The sequence below is a fragment of the Malaya genurostris genome, chromosome 3, assembly GCF_030247185.1.
Source record: "Malaya genurostris strain Urasoe2022 chromosome 3, Malgen_1.1, whole genome shotgun sequence".
In the NCBI taxonomy this organism is placed as follows: domain Eukaryota; kingdom Metazoa; phylum Arthropoda; class Insecta; order Diptera; family Culicidae; genus Malaya; species Malaya genurostris.
Window position 1 is genome coordinate 165436162 of NC_080572.1, and position 16809 is coordinate 165452970.

Here is a 16809-nt window from a genome sequence, read left to right on the forward strand (position 1 = left end):
AACAAAATATAAAATTCTGCCATTGTAACATCAAAGTAACAGCAAAACATTTATAGAAGACGAAATTTTCAGTAGTTTGATTTTCTAGCATTGAGAATAGTATATGATAAGAATTTCTCTTATCTTATTCTGATGCAGTATATTCAATTGTATTCCATTTGAAAAAGGGCGGGGGATCAACGATTTCAGACGTAGATCATGTCATGTCTTATCTTGATCATATGTGATTTTCCTCCACCAACATCAAAGCTTATCGAATCATCCAATGATTGATCTTACATGAATCAAGAATCATTTTAACTCAAAATCACTACCGATTTTGTGTGACGGAAGATCAGTACCGATTTTGATCGATGTGATTTAAAAATCACTGATCAACTGATCTTGAAAAGATTCTTCGGCAGTGATCTCGATTTGATGAGATTTTGGTCTTTATTTTCTCAGCCCTGTATGCTACACTAAGGAAATATTATTCTTTACCTAGAACAATAATATATCTGTGTACCCCTAGGAGGAATAAAACAGATGATTTAAATGTTTCATCAATTCCAACCAAATACTTTTGTTAATTTATATAATTTGTATTAATAAAATAATTCCAATGGTTTTGTAGTTTTAGGGATATTTTTTAATCTAATGACAGCATGTAATAAATCGATTTTTTCCTCATATTTGTATGGCTTGTCATACATATTGAGAATGTATTGAGATGAATTTTATTTATTTTGAATTCGTGACATGTGACATAAGGGGGGTGGGGGGTCTTTGCTGCTGTGACAATTTGTGACAAAGGGGGGGGGGGGGGGGGTGACGTCGTGACGTCTTTTATGGACAGCCCCTATGACATTTGCGTCGTTGTTTTTACGATCTGGTTTTATTTTAGCATTCCTAAACTAACCTCGCTTAACTTTAACTTATCGCTTACTTGATGACGTATCTGGTAAATAGCGAGGAAGGATCAATCCAATGCTTGAAGAGCGAAACAGAGAATGAAGAACGGGAAAGAATGAGCGTGTAAATGGAGAAGGTCTAAATAAAAGTCTATTCGCATTAAACGCATTAAACATTAAACGCATTCGCATTAAACGACGACCGGGACGGGACCATGCGAAACTATCCGTGACGTTTTTTTTTCCTCATTGGCGATGACTGAGCTGCCGGCGTGTGAATGTATTGGAATCCCGGATCCGGGATAAAAACCATTTGTTTGCCGCCGATATTCCTCGCCGAGTTTTTCGCACTGTCGGTGCCGAGAAAAACTCGGCGAGGAATATCGGTGGTAACTAAATGGATTTTATCCCGGATCCGGATAGTCCCAGATGGTCCCGTCCCGGTTGTCTCGGAATAGCGTTTTATTCCGGGACGTTTTGTTTTCCTCATCGGCGATGACTGAGCAGCCGACGTGTGCATGTATTGGTATCCCGGATCCGGCATAAAATCCAGTTTGTTGCCAGCAAATTTCAGAAAGGTTTTTAGAAATAATACGTGGAAGGGTCATATCGGCCTTTGAGAATGACTATCAATGTTGGAGGTCTTGGAATAAATATTAATGTGAAATCTTAGGGACAGCCAAATTGTTACATTCCAAGTTACAGTACGGGTATTTTCGGAAGGGATATGATGAAAAAATTCCAAAAAACGTTTTAAAATTCAAGATGACCGCATCTACGACCTATATTACGAAGTAAAATGTGCAAAATGAATTAAAAATGTGCAATCGATATTTTCGCTCATCCAATTTTCAAATAAAAGTTCTTACAACTCCATATAACACTACTTCGGATTCGACTTCCGGTTCCGGAATTACAGACTAGGTGTAACAATTTTTATTTCAGTTGCGTGTTTTGGATTTATGAACCGAAGCTCGGAAGCTCGAGTGTTTTATAGCACCAGAACTAGTGGTAATATATTCAAAAATGGAATTTTTCACTCACTTTTTGCAGAGATTGCGCGACCGGTTTTAACAAACTTGTTTCAAATGAAAGGTTTCGTGATACCAAATTTTATCCGGATCTGACTTCCGGTTCGGAATTATAGGGTGTGTTGTGTCCAGTAACTCCTATCCCTACCTCCCCGCGGTGCCGGCTGGGGTACGAGCAACCATAGGAAAGATCGGGTAACCAACCCCGGTGGGACCTTGGTCGTATGCTGACAGGGAAGGGGGTCCTCTTTAGAGGATGTCGGAGCGTCTGTACTCCATGTTAGGAGCGGCTTCAAACAGCGTCTGTTCTGGTATCCAGCGGCTGAGTATGAAATGCTGTATCCCGTCCAGCTAAATCCAAGGTGGCAACCCCACCAACGGGATCGTCCTAGTGCTAGTTGGGACGTTAAACAGAGCAAGCACGATGCTCCTCCGGCGAGACAGGGGGTTGGCGCAGGCCTAATAAGCCGCCCAAAAACACCTATTACGAATGATACAGGAGAGAATACGACCCGGAACAATCGGCATAGACCCACGCAACGAAAAAAGGACTACGATTGGAAACTTGGAACATGGAACTGCAAGTCGCGAGGTTTCGCAGGCTGCGACAGGATAATATACGACGAACTAAATCCTCGCAGCTTCGACGTCGTAGCGCTGCAGGAGCTTTGTTGGATGGGACAGAAGGTGTGGAAAAGCGGACATCGAGCGGCTACCTTCTACCAAAGCTGTGGCACAACGAACGAGCTGGGAACTGGCTTTATAGTGCTGGGCAAGATGCGTCAGCGAGTGATTGGGTGGCAGCCGATCAACGCTAGGATGTGTAAGTTGAGAATTAAAGGCCGTTTTTTCAATTACAGCATCATCAACGTGCACTGCCCACATGAAGGGAGACCCGAGGACGAAAAAGAAGCGTTCTACGTGCAGCTGGAACAAGCCTATGACGGCTGCCCACGCAGAGACGTAAAAATTGTCATCGGGGACATGAATGCCCAGGTAGGAAGGGAGGCAATGTACCGACCGGTAATCGGGCCGAACAGCCTGCATGCCGCATCGAATAACAACGGCCAACGGTGTGTCAACTTTGCGGCCTCCCGAGGAATGGTAGTCAGAAGCACCTTCTTTCCCCGCAAGGATATCCACAAAGCCATTTGGAGATCACCTGACCAACAGACCGAGAACCAAATCGACCACGTTTTGATCGACGGAAAATTTTTCTCGGACATCAACAATGTTCGCACCTACCGCAGTGCGAATATAGATTCGGACCACTACTTGGTTGCTGTATGCATGCGCTCAAAACTTTCGACGGTGGCTACCCAACGTCGAAACCGAACGTCGCGGTTTAACATCGCGCGGCTCAGTTCGTGCTCGCATCGCAAACGACACAGTCGAAAATTTCTTACGGTCGCGACGACAGAAACAAAGACAATACAGTGCAGTGAACAATAGAGTGTACGAAATGGGCAAATACGATTTAACAAAGCCTGAAACTTGGCCTACAAGGCCAAATTCAATTTGTATTGATTTCAAGCGCTGCAAAGTTAGACCTGCAGCAACCGAAATTGAAATCTTGCTTAAGGAACGAATGCATCTAAACGTTAATGATGTAAGTGAGATTCAATTCAACAAGGCGTCGAACTGTGTGTACATTATGTTTAAACGTGAAAAAGATGCAATTGCATTTGCTTCGGGTAATAACGGGGTGCACAGTATTGATCATGACAATGTTAAATATAAAATCCCTGTGTTCATGGTGGACAATGCCATAGAAGTACGCGTGCATGACCTTCCCCCGCAGACCAGCGAGGGGTATGTTCGGGAATGTATGTCGCAGTACGGTGAAGTTCTTTCCATCGAAAAGGAAGTATGGCGGAATTTTTTTCCGGGTATCCGGAATGGCGTGCGAGTGGTACGTATGCAACTACGTAAAGCAATTCCATCTTACATCATTTGTGGTCAAGACGGGATACATCCGTGTAAAACGTTGATTACGTATGAAAATCAATTGGTTACATGTCAGTTTTGTGAACAACCTGCACACTACGGCAAACCATGCACTGAAACTACGAAAACAAACAAAACAAACAAAAACAAGGACAACCACCCGACAACGGAAACTAGTGAATGCAGTGCTCCTGTTTCAAAAGCACCTTCACCATCTAACCAACTATCAACTGCAATCAATGTACAAAGTGCATCTACAGCAACTGCAAATGAACCCAAGACTGCGATCAACAATGAAAACAAGGAAACGGAAACCACTCACAATTCCAACGATGTAGCAATGGATGATATGAGCAACGGACAAAATGACGGACAATCTTCGCTAGAAGGAAATGGAAGCTCCTCTCCCCCTAGAAGAAGGGTGACAACGAGATCCAACAATAAAAAAAATAATTTTATGTAACAAAAATATGGGTAAATCGGCCACGTAAAGCTATACGCAAATTGGCCTGAATAAAAATTGTTATAAATAAAAAAAAAACATCGCGCGGCTCCGGGATACTGGAGTAGCCCAAGATTACGCGCAGCAGTTGGCAGTGGCACTACCAACGGAAGAGCAGCTTGGTGCAGCTACTCTTGAAGATGGCTGGAGAGACATCCGTTCTGCCATAGGTAGCACTGCATCAGCAATGCTAGGTACGGCGGCTCCGAACGTGAGGAACGACTGGTTCGACGACAAATGTGAACAGTTAATGGCCGAGAAGAATGCAGCTTGGGCGAGCAAGCTGCAACACCGGACGAGAGCAAACGAGGAGCGATACAGACAGGCGCGGAACAGACTAAACTCGGTATCCCGTAGAAAAAAGCGCCAACAGGAAGACCGAGATCGCGAAGCGATGGAACAGCTGTTCCGTGCTAATGACACAAGGAAGTTCTACGAGAAGGTGAACCGTTCGCGCAGAGGCCATGTGCCACAGGCCGATATGTGCAAGGACACCAACGGGGATCTTCTCACGAACGACTGTGAGGTGATCGAGAGGTGGCGGCAGTATTTCGACGAGCACCTCAATGGTGATGTGGCGGAATACGAAAGTAGCGGCGCGGTAACGAACTTGGGAACGCGTGCGGAGGACGATAGACTGCCGGTCCCAGACCTCCAAGAAGTGGAGGAGGTGGTAAGCCGGTTGAAAACTAATAAGGCCGCTGGCGTTGACCAACTACCAAGCGAGCTACTAAAACACGGTGGTAATGCACTAGTGAAAGCACTGCACTGGGTCGTTACCAAGATCTGGGAGGACGAGATTTTACCGGAAGAATGGATGGAAGGAATCGTGTGTCCCATCTACAAAAAGGGCGATAAGCTGGATTGCTGCAATTACCGCGCGATAACTCTGCTGAACGCCGCCTACAAGGTACTCTCCCAAATCTTATGCCGTCGACTTTCACCGATTGCAAACGAATTCGTGGGACAATATCAGGCAGGATTTATGGGCGAACGCGCTACCACGGACCAAGTGTTCGCCATCCGCCAGGTGTTGCAAAAGTGCCGCGAATACAATGTGCCCACACATCACTTATTCATCGATTTCAAATCAGCCTACGACACAATCGATCGAGAACAGCTATGGAAAATCATGCACGACTACGGATTCCCGGACAAACTGATACGATTGGTCAAGGCTACGATGGATCGAGTGATGTGCGTTGTTCGAGTATCGGGGATAAACTCGAGTCCCTTCGAAACTCGCAGAGGGCTACGGCAAGGTGATGGCCTTTCGTGTCTGCTATTCAACATTGCTTTGGAGGGTGTGATAAGAAGAGCGAGGATAGACACGAGTGGCACGATTTTCAGAAAGTCCGTCCAGCTACTTGGTTTCGCTGATGATATTGATATTATAGCACGCAACTTTGAGAAGATGGAAGATACGTACATCGGACTAAAAGCTGAGGCCAAGCGGATCGGATTAGACATCAATGTGTCAAAGACAAAGTACATGAAAGGCAGGGGCTCGAGAGAAGATAACGTTAGCCACCCATTACGAGTTCTGATTGGTGGTGATGAAATCGAAATGGTCGACGAGTTCGTGTACTTGGGCTCACTGGTGACTGCCGATAATGACACCAGCAGAGAAATTCAGAGACGCATATTGTCAGGAAATCGTGCGTACTTTGGACTGCGTAGGACGCTTCGATCGAGCAAAATTCGCCGTCGTACGAAGTTAACTATCTACAAAACGCTGATTAGACCGGTTATCCTCTACGGGCACGAGTCCTGGACAATGCTTGCGGAGGATCAACGCGCACTAGGTGTTTTTGAACGGAAGGTGTTGCGAACCATCTTCGGCGGAGTGCGGATGGAAGACGGTACGTGGAGAAGGCGAATGAACCATGAACTGCACCAGTTGCTGGGAGGACCAACCCTCGTCCAAACGCCCAAGGTCGGGCGGTTACGGTGGGCCGGGCATGTTGTTAGAATGTCGGAGAACAACCCGGTTAAAATGATCCTCGACAATGATCCGACCGGTATAAGAAGAAGAGGCGCACAGCGGGCAAGATGGATCGATCAAATTGAGGACGACCTGCGGACCATTCGCTGCTACCGAGGCTGGCGGCGAACAGCAATGAACCGAGTTGAATGGAGACGCCTCCTGTATACAGCAGAGACCCGCGTGGTCTACGACTGAAAGAGTAAGAGTAAGAGTAAGTAAGTGTGTTAAAGATGTTGTACCCTTACCTAAGGCGGCGAAACGAAACGCATAAAAAAATCTAAATTATCTTCTGCACTGCTGAATCCATTATCAGTAGTCAGCCACACAAACCGATTCTTTCTATCCTGGTTCCCGGTTTTCGATTAACGACGGGAGATAGTAGTCATATACTCAAAAACCCTTCTTAATCCACCTAGTGGTGTGATAATGCCTTTCTCTTTCTTCGAAGCAGTTATCAGAAGCATTTTTCATCATTTTATGAAAGAATTTCTGACAATAATTTTGGCTCATTTTTGACACCAATTAAATCAGATTGATTCGAGTGGTTCACAAAAGCATGCTTCAGTGTTTATGTCACATACTCGGTATCGTTTTTCCAATCAAGTGCTTGGCATTTACGTTGCCTATTTATATGAGAAAAGTAATGCTAATCTAAAAAAACCTGTTTTAATCCACCTAGTGGTGGAGGCTTAGAAGGCTTAGAATTGCATGAAACGTCGAGATTTAGTGTCATCTCGAATTTCTTTTTTTAAATCGACTTTTTGGGACTTAGAGAAAATATCAAAAGTCCCAGAAAGTTGTTTTTTCCCAAAAAAAAATTTTTTGAGATGACACTAAATCTCGACGTTTCATGCAGTTTTGAGACTTTTGGCATCAAAAAAGTTTTCGATTTTGGAAATTTCATGTACTCCCCCCAATAGTGCTTTTTCAAGATCGAAAATTGTCAAACCTTTACCACCGGGCAGCTAAATCGGACATGCGTAAGGGGGCATGTCCGATTTAGCTCAAATTTTGCATGAGGGCTTTTTTCGAGGTGCTTAAACTTTTGCTAGTACTCAAAAGTAGAGGTGATACCAAAATTTTGGCATAACCATTTGATCTTCGAACTTGATCAATGGCCCGACAGTAGCTTTCAAACGAGCATAAGTTTGTTAAAATCGGTTCAGCCATCCCCGAGAAAATTGAGCGGTAAAAATAGCTTCGAAAAGTGCACACACATACACACACATACACACACACACACTGACATTTTCCTTTCTCGTCGAACTGAGTCGAATGGTATATAACACTATGGGTCTTCGAGGCTCCGTTCGAGAGTCGGTTTTTCCAGCAATTCTGATACCTTTCCATAGGGAAAGGCAAAAAGGATCGCACTTTCTTTCCTCAGAGATGGCAAGACCGATATTCCCAATTCTTATGCTCCTACCAAAAACTAAGCATACTCTTCTGATTCAACAAAAATTAACACCGGCGTTTAAAGTACGATGTCATTTTGGTCCACGTCAAAGAATTTTCGCAATCCACTTTGTGTTGGAGCCATGATTATTTCACATTACACTTATTTTCTCAAAAATTTTCTTTGTGTCGATACACGGATACTACACTAAAAGCTAATTCCTATTGAACATTTAAGGGTTTTGGTGCGAAAAGCACATATTTTGTTTCTATTTCTTTGCATTTCGACTTCGGCTCATTAGTGCTGCTAAGCTAGCGGTTTAAATTGAACTACTATGCGCGAGATGGCAGTTCAATTTGAAATGCTTCAAGCACTGCTGAGCCGAAGGCAAAAAGCAAAGAAATAGAAATAGAAACTGTCGTTGAAATTCGTTCTCGACAATCTCGCGTCACAGGCGCATTGAGAGATAGTGTAATGAGTGTGAAAAATTGAAATGATTGAGTCCTCGGGAGTATGGTCTTTATGTGCGTGTTTTGTTGATGGTTTTCTCTCATTGCACTCTCTTTCAGTGCACCAGTGCCCAGTGGTTTGAATAGACAAAAACGTGAACTTAATTCTCTAGCTGCTAAACCGTTGATCCGATATACATAGTTCCTTAGGAGAACTCATTCACAAAAAATATTTCTCGTGATTTGATCACAATAAAAAATATACAAAGCCTACTACGATTAAAGTTCATTTCAACAACTTTTTTCCCTTAAGAGATAGAAAAACGATGTCTTCTACAAAGTTTTAGAACTTCTAACGAGGAAAAACTTTGCCGAGGAAGTTATAGGTCTAACGCAAAAAGTTTCGGATATATGAAGCATTTTCGTTTGAAACCACTTAAAATCAACTTTTTGTGCATAACTTTTATCGCAATGATTTTCTGTGTCTACTATGTTTGAGACAATCACTGAAAACGTAAACATTTTTGTTGAAGACTGGGCACGGCTTGGCCTTTTTCTTAAAAAGTTATTTAACATTTAAACTTTTATATACACTAACTCTAACTACTAATAGGAAGCAGGGCCGCAGACCAAAAGGCACATACATATAATTTTTGGAAAGCTCAAATGAAGTAATATAAAGTTACGAAGTGTGTAACGTGGCTTTTTTAAAATGTGTGAATGAGACAACAAAATATAGAGCGCTTTTTTGACCACTTTCTTAGGAAAAAGTTACCCTTAGGCAACAACTTTTGCAAGAAATAGCAGTCGAGGTATAAAAAATAGAACATTATTTTTATCACTAGACGAAAGAGAAAACTTTTCACTATAGCTTACTGTTATGACTTACTCTAAGCGAGTACCGAGTCTTTCGGAATTCCTCTTCAAAGTGAATGTTGATAGGTGTCTTATTGACCGTTATCACAAAAAAATCTCGACTTCAGTAGAAAATGTAATAGAATTGCAGTAAGACAACAGATTAGTTACAAATTCCCTAAAACCAAACAAACTTGTTTTTGTTGGTTATTATTCTTTATTCTTAGTCTGTGCACTCAAGTTCAAGCATTTCTCTTTTAAAAAATGTCTAGACTCATAATTTACTAAATTCAATTTGATACTTTAACGTGTACGCTTGTATGTAACGTTGAACCACTCACACACTTTATTGTAATATTATCAGCGACCAAATGCTCCAGCATTTGTATTATCAACCAACTCTTTTGTGTTCTTAAAAATAATATGCAGCGCTGCTCTCACCAACACCAACAGTGCATATTTCGAGCAGGATATTTAATATAAAGTTATTTTTAACTGTGCTTCATTTTTCAATATACTTAAATAATAAGTAAAACTTGCTTCTTTAGTTTGATCAATTGCATACAAGAATGTATCATGAAATTATATTCAATCATTACACCATTGCACCAAAGCTACACTAACGACCGATTTCCTACAAAGCTCCTTTCAATAAACCAATAATAGTCGTTTCAGTAAATGTTTTTGCTAAGAAAGTGGTCAAAAAAGCACTCTATATTTTGTTGTCTCATTCACACAATTTTAAAGGGTCACGCTACACACTTCCTAACTTTATATTGCTTCATTTAAGCTTTCCAAAAAGTATATGCATGTGCCTTTTGGTCTGCGACCCTGCTTCCTATTAGTAGTGAAAGTTAGTGTATATAAAAGCTTAAATGTTAAATAACTTTTTAAGGAAAAGGCCAAACCGTGCACAGTCGTCAACAAAAATGTGTAATTTTACGTTTTTAGTGATTGTCTCGAACATAATAAACACTGAAAATAATTGTTAAAAAAATTATGTACAACAAATTGATTTTAAGTGGTTTCAAACGAAAATGCTTCATATATCCGAAACTTTTTGCGTTAGACCTATAGCTTCTTAGGCAAAGTTTTTTCTCGTTAGAAGTTCTAAAACTTCGTAGAAGACATCGTTTTTCTATCTCTTAAGGGAAAACAGTTATTGAAATGAACTTTTATCGTAGTAGGCTTTGCACATTTTTTGCTGTGATCAAATCACGAGAAATATTTTTGTGAATGAGTTCTCCAAAAAAACTATGTATATCGGATCAACGGTTTACCAGCTAGAGAATTAAGTTCACGTTTTTGTCGATTCAAACCACTGTGCAATGGGACGAAGCGAGATTGTCGAGAACGAATTTCAACGACGACTAGTCCACGTCATACCAAGTTATGCGCGAACCTGGCGCTTCATCGAAGCCGAAAAAAAAGTTCCTTTAGGGACGCGTATTGCTTGATGGGTTAGTCGATGCCTTTTACGCATGGAAATTGACTTTAATCCATTGCGATACTGTAAGTATCGAGAACAAAAGTATCGATACTAACAGTATCGCTCTGATGTGATATCGACATCGAAAATACCCGGTTCTTGAAAGAAAGTATCGATACCTCAAAGTATCGACTCGGTATCGGACATCTCTAGCGGTAAGTACCTACGATAACTCTATTCGTTTTATCATGGATGGCCTAACCGATCAGAATTATATTGCAATATTGCAAAACAAATTCAATAGCTTTTTTTTATTCAATAGTTGCAAAACAAATTAAAGATGCCGTAATTATTATTTATATTCCTTCGGGAAATTTTCTAATTCTTAAGAAAGAGTTAAATTTTTTACTCAGTGCATATGCTTGGTCGATAAATTTTTTACAACGATAGAAAGTGAATGCGAAAAAACTGGTTAGCCGCCTAAGATGTAATGATGTCTTCAAAACATATTGCATTGGCTCTGGAATAAAAGCAAAAAAGTTTGTTTTGGTATTAAGTAACATTGAACCAAATTTAGAAAGATTTTTACTTATTTTTGAATCATCACTTTTATAAACCTATATCCTGTAATTCCATAACCGGAAGTTTGATCCAAATGAAATTCAATGACAGTTTATGAAACCGTAAGAACTTTCATTTGAGCCAATGTTTGTGAAAATTGATCATACCATCTCGGAGAAAGTGAAGTGTGTACACTTTTGAATTTTTCGACTAGTAGTTTTGGTAATTCCAGAACAGGGATCTTCGAACTCGATCAATGGCCTGATAGTAGCTTTGAAACGAGCCTAAACTTGTGGAAATCTTGTTCTCACAAATACAAACACAGATATTTTTGATCTCATCGAGCTGAGTCGAATGGTACATACAGTCTGTTACATAAGAGCGTAGTCACTGTTGTGACCTCATCTTCATTTGAGCCCAAACGTTCTCAATTAGGTTGGCATCGGGCGACTGAGAAGGCCAATTAAAGATCACGACACCCTATGCTCTTTTGCCCATTCAAGACGTTTTTGCACATGTTTTGCACTCAACATCGGTTATTGCAAAGTACTTCGAAATTTTAAAATATTTGCGATTAAATGTCTGCGAACAGTTCCGTACAATATATTTAAACCTTTTTTGGTCAATTTTGAAGCACCTTCACGTAAAGTTAAGGTTGGATTCTTCAAAAACAGGTCACAAATCACTTTTTCGTCTTTTTCCGACAATACACCGACAGAGCCGCGATTTGGAAAGTCGTCGACTTTTTACACCTCTTTAAAATGATTCACCCACTTACTGACAAACTGTTTCGACATTTTCATGTATTTCTCCGCGGCAGCTTGGGTAATTTCGGGATCTTTTGGGTGCGAGCACAAAAAAACTGCTTCGAAGCGCGTAGCGTACGCGGTACTCATTTTGGAAAATTGCTGAAATCGAATTGTAAACAATAGTCAACTGATTTATTCTTGCATTGCATCAAAGACACTACTGCCCTCCTTAAGTGTTAAAAAAATATCACACCATTTCACTTTACCGATCGCGAGTAATCGTGACCACGCTCTTATGTAACAGACTGTAACACTATGGGATTCGATCCAAAGTTCCAAAGGTTTTTCCAGCTAAATATAACGAAAGGCAAAACTGTGACTGCTGGAAATTTCAAATACCGGTAGTCGGATCCGGAGGAAAATAATTGGTAACCTACACACTTGAAACCGATTCTCGAGCTCAGCATATTGAAATGGTGAATTAGACCGGCAACACGGCATTTTGCTGATTGTTCATTCGTTAAAGAAATATTCTGATGTCTCAGTGAAGCGCATACTTTTGCCGAAGTTTGGCATAATATTATGCTGAACTTATCAGTCATTAACAAATGTGCCGAAATCAGATAATCCGTTTGCCGAGATTTCGTACAGTGATCTAGTTTTTACTAAAACTCGGTGAAACACTTGTCACCTAATATCTCTTTTCGATTTTGCAAAGCACCACGTCGCCATTGCACGTGGAGATGGAAAACATATAAATTTGAATAAGGAAATTTTTTTATTTCGTGGCAAGATAAGCGAACTTAAAAACTATCTGCTTCGCAAATATAATTATTAATATCGATTTGTTTTCAGATAAAGGCGTTGAGGAGCACTAGAAAAAATTGCTTTTATGCGTGATGTTTTACTTTTAATTATTGCATTTGATGTTCAATACGTCTAAGGTTTTTGCACATCAATTGATAATCATATAGAGATTGTTCCAATTCTTTTTTTGTTTAGTAGATTCAAATGAACAAAATAAAACACCCCCTTTCTCCAACCTTTGCTCCTGTAACTTAATTTTCATTCAATAATAAAGAAAAAACAATTTCACGTTCGATTACTGATGACTCGGCAATCCATGATTTAATACTGATCGCTTCTGCCGAACTAACAGTAAAATTTCTACTGACAAGTTCGGCACTAACTGACAGTTAATAAATTTAGGATTGCCGAGATTCTCATGTCGTTTTTCATTGAGAACACTCGTGGAGTGTTTTGCTCGATTTGTGCACTTGTCATGCAGTCGGGCAATCAAAACAGGTGCACTGTGTTTCATTGAACTATACCGCACGGAAAAAATGCACTTTCGGAGCAATTCGCGGGCAACCATTTTGCACCCGTTTTCTTTTCCGAGCTGCAAGCGTGCAAACCAAACTTTACAAAACCGTCTCATTGATCGGCTGTCAGGGCAAAACACTGGCACCGAGCGAGTGGAATCAATGGAAAACGACATCAGTAATTTGGCCGAGACGATTACCGAGCACTCGGCTGTTCAAATCTCGGCTTGTCGGTGTGTGCGTATGCGCGTGCATCTTTCAACGAATGTTTTTACCGCTCAATTTGCTCAGATGGCTGAACCGATTTTAACACGATTAGGCTCGTTTAAAAGCTAATATCAAGCCGTTGTTAGAGTTTAAAGATCAAATATCAAATGTCATTTCCAGTTCCGGAGATATAATGGCATAAGTGATGTAATCGACAGCGCAAGTTGGTTTTTTTTGCCGCTCATTTATCTCAGAGATGGTTGAACCGATTTTAACAAGCTTAGGCTTGTTTAAAAGCTGCTTTTAGGCCATTGATTAAGTTCGAAGATCAAATAGCTGCCACTTTCGTTTCGGGAATAAAATAATACAAGTGACGTAGTCGTCTAACGCAAATATAATTATTAATATCTGCTTGTTTCCAGATAAAGGCATTCAGGAGCACTAGAAAAAATTTTCTTTAGATGTGATGTTTTACTTTTAATTATTGCGTTTGATGTTCAATACGTCTAAGGTTTTTGCACATTAATTGATAATCACATCGAGATTGCTTCAATTCTTCTTTTGCTTAGTAGATTCAAATGAACATAATAAACACCCCCTTTCTCCAACCTTTGCTCCTGTGACTTAATTTTCATTCAATAATAAAGAAAAATCTATTTCACGTTCGATTACTGATGACTCGGCAATCCATGATTTAATACTGATCGCTTCTGCCGAACTAACAGTAAAATTTCTACTGACAAGTTCGGCACTAACTGACAGTTAATAAATTTAGGATTGCCGAGATTCTCAGTAATTATACATTTTGCCGAGACGATTACCGAGCGATTACCGGCTGTGCAAATCTCGGCATTTTTTTGCTGGGATTCAGTAATAAAATTTAAGTGTGTATGAGACCATAAGACTATTTGTACATAGGACTGTTTAACATAGTGCGTTTTAAATAGTGTTGCGGTTGCTTTTGATTTTAAGTGGACAAGAAATATGCTCAAACAAACGTTCATGTCCATTTTCAAACGTATTTAGTATACGTTCGTGTTCATTCTTGAATGTATTTATTTAAGAGCGCCAACATTGGGGTCAAAGGGCATGTTCTTGATTTTGAACACCATTAACCGACTAAACAACATAATGAATCCGATATTTGTGAAAATCGGTTGAGCCATTGCTGTGGAATTAAGTTGATTTATTTTTCAAGTACTTTGGCTCACTATTTCCGATTCTTCCGGAATCGGGAACTGAGATCCGGTATACCCGAAATCAACTTTTTGGCCAACAGCAAACCAGACCAGCACAATTAAAAAATTATACCACTAGCTGGAAGGCTTTTTTTCGTTTTTTCAGTGTCATATATAGAAACACTCTCTTGAAATATAATTTTTTTTGGGCTGATTAGCCTATAATTCTAAAACCGAAAGTCGTATAAACAATAACATCTGGATAAAATTCCATAGTTTTATAACGTATTGTAAAACATGTCATTTGAACCGAAGATTGTGGGAATCGGTTCAGTAGTTTCAGTTTTTTGCCTTGCTCTATAGAAAGGCAAAATATTTGCTGGGAAAAAAAGGACTTTCAATTCGGAAAAAGTCTGTGTGTGTCGGTGTGTCCGCATGTGCGTGCCCGTACCCGAGTAGCATTTATATGCTAGTGAAAATCGATTAAGTGATTTGTGAGAAAATCGATCGCACATTTTTTTTTCATTTCTCTGGTACATTTTATTGGGATTATATTTTATCTGGAATCTCGAGTGCATATTTTTATTACATACACACAGACATTTTGTGATCTCGATGAATTGAGTCAAATAGTATATGAAACTCGGCTTTCCGGGAAAACTGATTATGAAACCATTAAATATAATACATTGACATTAACACATTTACCTTGAATTTGGCGACAAATAGTGCAAATAAGCAGACATACTTCCAGCACTTTCTCCGAAAACAGTTACATTTTTGGAATCTCCTCCGAAGTGGACGATATTTTCATTGACCCATTTGAACACCAGCAACTGAAAATAGAAACTATGAAAATTCTGACTCGGAGGTAAGTCACACCTTGCTCAATCTTGGCTGAAATTTATCTTCATTCACCTGATCTTTGAGACCCGCGTTCCCTGCAACACCAGCGTCGGGTAAACTGAGAAATCCGAACGGTCCTAGTCTATAATTCATCGTTACAACAATTACTCCATCCTGCACTAGATGAAGAGGATCATAAACGAAGCTATCTCCGGATCCACCAATGAATCCACCTCCGTGGATCCAAACCATAACCGGTAACTTAAGATTTTCTTCTTCACATCCCGGCAACCGTGGCGTATAGATGTTTATAAACAAACCTCTTTCTTTGCCCAGAACAAATCCACCCAATGTAGGTTGAATGCACATGCTTCTATCGAGCATGCAATCCACCGTGGTCGAATAAAACTTCTCAATTGGAACTGGTGGCTGAAAACGTAGTTCACCGACTGGTGGCTTTGCATACGGAATACCTTTGAAATAGTGATAACTGGATCCATTGGGAAGTTTTGAAGTAATTCCACATAGTTTTCCTTGCCGAATTTCGACAATTGGTCTCACTTGTGGAGGGTATCGTTTCAACAGTTTGTTAGATATAATAAACTTTACCAGTGCTATAATTGCTACAAAAACTGTTTGAATACATTCCAGCATCATGTAAAAATTGTGAGCGTAAGCACTTATTGAAACGATGCAACTGTTGGTGACTAAGAAGATTTTTTAGCAGCGCACAATATTATCACCTTGTTTGCTGTTGTAACTGAACTATCCAGGTCAAAGTTTCAATTACAACTGAGCAACCGTACCTTAAGTTGATGTGTCGTGTGCTTCATTGATAAGCTGTCGTGTACTTTATTGATAAGCTGAGTGGTTTTACCGATAATGACCGATAATTCACTGACAAACTGAAATGAATTTGACGAGGATTCAAATTGTGGTGAGGGCGACCGAACCGGAATGATGAAACAATACATGCATTCTGCGAAACAACGATGTTCATCAATTTCTCTCATGGAGAACATGCAGCATGGATTTAATTGTAAACTGACTCGGAGGTAACTCACACAGAAGTAATTGTGAAGCGAAGTCACGTTTCAAAAGATTTGAGTTTATTATCATCAACTGGTTCTCATGACATGTATAGTCACTTTTCGGCGCAATGAGTGATGATAGATAGATGAACACAGAGATACAACTTTAACAGGTATTTTCTGTTTGTGGCCTACACGCAAATAAAAGAATGTATTTGAAAGAAAAAAATACTCGTTTTCGATCTCAATCATGCTTTGTTTTTGTAATATAAAATGCTAGAAAATTTCAAACGCCAACAACATACTTTGTCGATTTAACTTTATAATTTGAGATGAAGAAAGGCATTTTATAGTTCCGATTTTTATGAATTATCTTACCCTTCTTCTTCTAAAACAATTTTTTGTGGATCTTACAGTTTGTTACATAAA

At 40.0% G+C, this 16809-nt stretch overlaps 1 protein-coding gene across 1 annotated transcript in view; it reads right to left on the reverse strand.

Annotated features, from left to right (window-relative positions):
- LOC131434086 (uncharacterized) overlaps positions 1–16316 on the reverse strand; it is a 53651-nt gene extending 37335 nt beyond the window's left edge. The window contains exons 1-2 of the mRNA XM_058600733.1: positions 15422–16316; positions 15212–15339 (exon numbers count right to left, since the gene is read on the reverse strand). Coding sequence (XP_058456716.1) covers positions 15212–15339; positions 15422–16006 — 713 coding nt within the window. The 5' untranslated portion in view covers positions 16007–16316. The remainder of the gene's footprint in view (positions 1–15211; positions 15340–15421) is intronic.
- Between the last annotated feature and the right edge of the window lie 493 nt (positions 16317–16809).